Source organism: Coffea arabica, chromosome 4c, assembly GCF_036785885.1.
Source record: "Coffea arabica cultivar ET-39 chromosome 4c, Coffea Arabica ET-39 HiFi, whole genome shotgun sequence".
Classification (NCBI taxonomy): domain Eukaryota; kingdom Viridiplantae; phylum Streptophyta; class Magnoliopsida; order Gentianales; family Rubiaceae; genus Coffea; species Coffea arabica.
The window spans coordinates 6,485,154-6,490,613 of NC_092316.1; the positions used below are offsets into that span (position 1 = coordinate 6,485,154).

A 5,460-nucleotide genomic window follows, 5' to 3' on the forward strand; every position below is an offset into this window, starting at 1 on the left:
ATGTTGAACTGGGATTGGGAGTGCAGTCTAGCTCATATATGGCGAGAAGGGAACAGGTGTGCGGATCATCTAGCTAAATTAGGGCATGATCTTGACTATGGAACGATAATGGTTAGGGACCCGCCACAGACAGTTAAAGAGCTCTTGGGCCAGGACGTGTGCGGGGTGGCTTTCCCTTGATTAATTAATATGTAGCGATCCAATGGCTCTCCTTAGTACCAAAAATATATATATATATGAGCCTGCAAACCATACTTCCTGCCTCATCTAGCCTAAATGATATGTGACTAATATGAACCTCCCTCCCTTCCCACCTAAAGGACAAGGGGAAAGAAAGATTTGAATATTGGTATATATGGATGGCTATCTAAGGTTATGAACTCAAATGCAATTAAAGAAAATACAGAGTACGAACTTTTGTGAGAGAGTGGTAAAAAGCATCAAGGCAAGATCACAATTTATAAATGAGTTCTTTGGATTTTGTTTCTCATATGATGGGAAAGCTTGGGGGGGAAAACCCATGAAGGGAAGAATACAATAACAACCTAATCTATTTGCGAGCCAAGAAACAAAAACCATTAATTTACTTGTTTTGATCAATATCGAGGTAATGCGGGGTATTTGTGATTCAAGTCGTCTTTAATTTACCTTTTTTTTTAAATTGATCAAATCAGTTTTGTATTTTCGGATCAAGCAAAGTAAATTATTAAAAAATTTGGTCAGTCAAAAAGACAATTGAAGGTCGTCATTACACATGATCTGACTTTCAATTGAAGCATCACGTACAAAAATATAGCACTAATAATGCAGGTTAATTTCAGGGGAAAAAAAATAAAAAGAGGAGTTAGTCTTTGATAATTATTGTTAACTATTACTGATTTGCTTTCAAGAGACCAAGCAAATACATACCCAAAAAAAAAACAAAACAAAACAAAAACCCCCCACGCCGGTAATTGGTTTGTTCTCAGAATATTTGAACTGTGGCAAATTTAAAAAATTGTCGATCAAATGAGTTACGTTACTCAAAATGAAGGACAAGATGTTTCTTTTTGGAGCATATTTTCTACCTTCTTTCGATGAAGTCAGCAGTACTTTTCAAGAAAGTGTACACAAAAAGAAGGGGAAAAAAGAGGAACACAATCAAATTATTACAACTTTTTCTACGCTTGTGGCTTTCATAGGAATGATTAAAAAACGAAACATCACAACACTTTTATTGACTAGTCATTTCAACTGAAATGCGATAGCGATGAACATTACCCATATTCATATCCAATTCCTTCTCGTTAATTAGTGCTTCCGGTACACCCCCACATATCCAATATATATAGAACCTAAATATAGCTTGCGCTTGTATTCTTGCACTTCTGTGATCAATGAAGAATTAAAACCAGGGCTAAAGGTTATTGTTTCCAGTATCTTGCCATTTCCATTGATCTTTTGTCCTTGAAGTTGTAATGTTGGTGTCGGCTTCTGGCTTTGAACTGTTACTGCAATCCAATAATCTCCAGCACTGTTCCTCTTGATCTTATCTGGCGCACCTGACAGGTTTGCAATTACATGGGATGTATGTGCTAGGGGACCCTTTAACCAATACTTGGAAACTCTTGCTTTCACAAATTCTGTAACCAGAAGATATGAGCCATCCTCACTAATTGCCACCCCAGCGGCCCCTGCAAGTCCCCTGAGCAATACTGTGACCTTTTTCGTTCTTGGATCGTATTTCAATAATCTTCCTGTTTGATCTCTATTGGCAACTACCTCTGCAATTTGGCTGCAAACAAACAATGACATGCATCACATTCAGGAATTAACATTCAATCTAGTCTTCTGATAATAGCGATATAAGAGAAATTATAACTACTAAAAAATTGTCAATCATCTTGGCAACCTGATATTGTAGCGGGAGCTTGCATCGGTGAAGTAAACAATGCCAGTTCTTTGATCGACTTCGAGGCCATCAGGGAAGCCAAATCGCAGTCGTCCTGCAGCAGAGGCAAGTTGTTTTCCCGGACCTCCTTTAGGTCCAATCACGACAAGGCCTAGACCGCCATCTGCCAAATAGAGCTCACCAGTCTTGTAGTAAAACCCCAAACCAGTTGGCCTACCGCAGATTTGAGAGATATCCGTCCTATTAGTGCCATCACAAAATTTCCGGGGCCTGAACCAAACACGAAAATATCAAGGTTACAAATTATATAATATATGCACAAATTGAATAGTTAACTTTGACATAAATCTATTTTGTCAATCAAGTTATCAGATTTTGCAAAAATTTTGACCTTTCTGTATCCCTTGTTGGACATATGAGAGCTTAAAACTTGAAAGCTACGTTCGCAGATACACTGGTAAAATATACTGCTACAGAATAATTGAGAGATGGTATATCCCTAGTGACTAAACTAAAAATGTATGTTCAAGGAAAAAGAATTCTTGCCTATCTGCTTTTGTGTATCCATACTCCACAAAACCAACTTTGGGTCCTTCATATTTGAGAACTCTTCCGTCAGCAACACTTGTGTAAGGTCCTCCACCTGCCCAATCGAATGCAAAGGACTCGGGACCAGGATCTGGTAGATACAGCTTTTTCAAATGCCCAGCACAAAGAACTGTGGGAAGGAAACAGAAAACTAAGACATAAAAGCAGAGAATAGTCTCATCAATTCGTTTATTAGGAAATGCTGTTGTAAGAGTTGCCATTTCTAGATGATGAAGCACTGTCGAATAAACGAGGGTATTTATAGGTATAGAGTTAGAAAGTGTAGCGCTGTATTGTAGAATTCCTTTGGGGCGAAAGGCCAGAAATTGGCGCAGCGCAACGAGATCTATAGTTGACATTTGAAGCGGCCGTGTTTGGGTTTCGATAAAATTATGTCTTGAAAATTGACTTTAGCTTGCTGATTGCCTTATTGGTCCATAGTTCATAGCTTGCGTAGCTTCGTTTTCATAGGCATGTAGGAACATTTGGGTGGTTCGGTTTCAATCATCAGTATGGATCAAAATATCCTCTCGGGATCATAAATTGCTTATAGGAATTTTTACAAATAGCCCATAAATATAGCTCTTACATTGACAACAGAATGGAAACACATAACCTTTTGTGAAAAAATAGTCGACCTTTTGTGCGGAAATTAGCACTAAAATTTGACTGCAAATGGACAATGTTATGCTATCACATTTAGAAATTAAAAATTCAATCTGAGTCGATAAAAAATACTCCCTCTGTCCAATTTTAATAGTCCTAATTTTCTTTTCACAATTTAAGAAAAAGTAGTTAACTTTGTTGGAAAAAAAAAATTTAGGTTGCTATTTTCCTAAAATGCCTTTACATTAAATAGAGTACAACTTTATATTAATTATTCATGAAAACTTGAATTGATGGTCTATGGAAACTTGAATTGATGGTCAAGCAACAATCTACACTAAATAGGATAATTTATACTAATAACAACCTATATTGAACAAGGGTATTTTAGAGAAATTAAAAGATAATTTTCAATTGAAAAGTGGACTACAATTTGGGACAGACAAAGAAGGAAAACGGGACTATCAAAGTAGCATGGAGAGAGTATCAATTTAAAAGAAATCATAACTAGAAAAATTAATCAATCACCTTAGCAACCTGATACCTGATATGGTAGCGGGAACTTGCATCGGTAAAGTAGACAATACCAGTTTCTTGATCTACTTCAAGGCCATCAGGGAAGCCAAAACGGCACTCCCTCGGCACAGGAGACAAGTTGTTTTCCACGAACTCCTCCAGATCCAATCACAGCAAGGCCTAAACCAGCATCTGTCGTGTAGAGCTCACCAGTCTTGTAGTAAAACCCCAAGCCTAATGGCCTCCCACAGATTTTTGAGTCAGCCGTGCTATTAGTGCCATCACAAAATTTCCGGGGCCTAAACCAAATTGGAACTTAGAAAGCTTATGGATTGTAGAATCTAAGCACAAATTGTATAATTTTCTGGTGAGTCTCTAGTCAATTCATCAAGTTTTGCAAAAAACTCGACCACTCAAGTGTTGGCAATGGATCAATTACCAGTTTCAACCGCATGATATAATGTAGATACCAACAAAACACATTCGAACACTATCATACATATATATATATATCAAATGTAGACACTGAAATATTCACACGCAAAAATAAAATAAATTTTTGTCACACATTAGAATTTGTGTGTTTCATTTAATCTCCTCTATCTAACTTCTTTCTTTTTTTTTTTTTTTCTAGAAGTGGAGTCGTGAGATTTAAGAAGTTGGCAAGGCAAGGATAGGGAGAATTTCAGACTACCCTATTTATTGCCGTTAACTATACTATATAATCATTTTTGAGATTGTAGAGAATCTTTACCCATTGGCGATATGATAGCTTCTAAAAATGAAAGCTATAGTTGCACTACTTGAATGGACAGCTACAAATTAATTCAGAGTATATCCCTGGTGACTAATTTGATAAATATGCCATATTGCCATGTACAAGGAAAAAGAATCCTTGCCCATCTGCTTTTGAGAATTCTTCCATCGGGCAACGCCTGTGTAAGGTCCTACTCCTAACAAATCGAACGCAAAGCACCCGGGACCAGGAACTGGTGAATAAAGCTTTTGCAAATATCCAGCACAAAATACTGTGGGAAGGAAACAAAACACAAAGACATAGAAACAGCGAATGGTCTCAGCAATCCATTTATTCGAAAATGGTCTCAGCAATCCCTTTATTCGAAAATGCTGCCATTGATATTGCCATGTCTAGAAGTGTTATAATTTTCAAATTAGTCAGGTGGAAACGCAGATTTTCGTTATAGAACAGGAGGCCAGAAATTTCGAAAATGCTGCCATTGATATTGCCATGTCTAGAAGTGTTATAATTTTCAAATTAGTCAGGTAGAAACGCAGATTTTCGTTATAGAACAGGAGGCCAGAAATTGATCAGTGGGCACGCGAGGCCTATCATTCATAGCCGATATCTCAAGCCCGCCGGCTTTAGATCCAGGCAGGCAATTTTTAAAAACCGGACCGTTCATTGAACCGGTGAAGTGAAAGGGTCGAGGTTCAACCGGTCGGACCGGTTCAACCTCGATTCAATGAATTTTTAAAAAAATTATTTATATAAATATATATATATGTACAAAATAAGTCATGTAATGGATTAATTTAATACTTTATATGATGAAAGTTTACTATTTTTTAATAACTTGGATTTTTTAAAAATAAATTTTTTAAATTATAAGTTAAAACAAATAAATTTCATCTCAATTTCAATTATATCTAAATCCAACCCAAAAATATCACAATATTTTGAAATTATACAAAATTCACGTCTATGAGAATTTAGATATTGTGAACTTAAATTTTAATTTACGTTTTAGAGATTGCAATTTAAAAAAGGAAGTTTGGAGTTCGAAAGAAGTCAAGAAAATCGAAAATAGAAATGTAAACTTGATAAGAAAAAAAATGAG

At 36.3% G+C, this 5,460-nt stretch overlaps 2 protein-coding genes across 2 annotated transcripts; both read right to left on the reverse strand.

The window, feature by feature from the left end:
* Positions 1–1,119: 1,119 nt before the first annotated feature.
* LOC113740148 (protein STRICTOSIDINE SYNTHASE-LIKE 11-like) lies at positions 1,120–2,724 on the reverse strand. Its single transcript, XM_027267655.2, has 3 exons — positions 2,438–2,724; positions 1,892–2,161; positions 1,120–1,774 (listed from the first exon to the last, which is right to left on the reverse strand). The coding sequence occupies exons 1-3, from the start codon at positions 2,698–2,700 to the stop codon at positions 1,291–1,293; spliced, it is 1,017 nt and encodes a 338-aa protein (XP_027123456.1). The 5' UTR covers positions 2,701–2,724; the 3' UTR covers positions 1,120–1,290.
* A 974-nt stretch (positions 2,725–3,698) lies between these two features.
* Positions 3,699–5,025, reverse strand: LOC113738846 (protein STRICTOSIDINE SYNTHASE-LIKE 12-like). Its single transcript, XM_027266124.2, has 3 exons — positions 4,914–5,025; positions 4,482–4,629; positions 3,699–3,900 (listed from the first exon to the last, which is right to left on the reverse strand). Exons 1-3 carry the CDS (start codon positions 5,023–5,025, stop codon positions 3,699–3,701), a joined length of 462 nt encoding a protein of 153 aa, XP_027121925.2.
* Between the last annotated feature and the right edge of the window lie 435 nt (positions 5,026–5,460).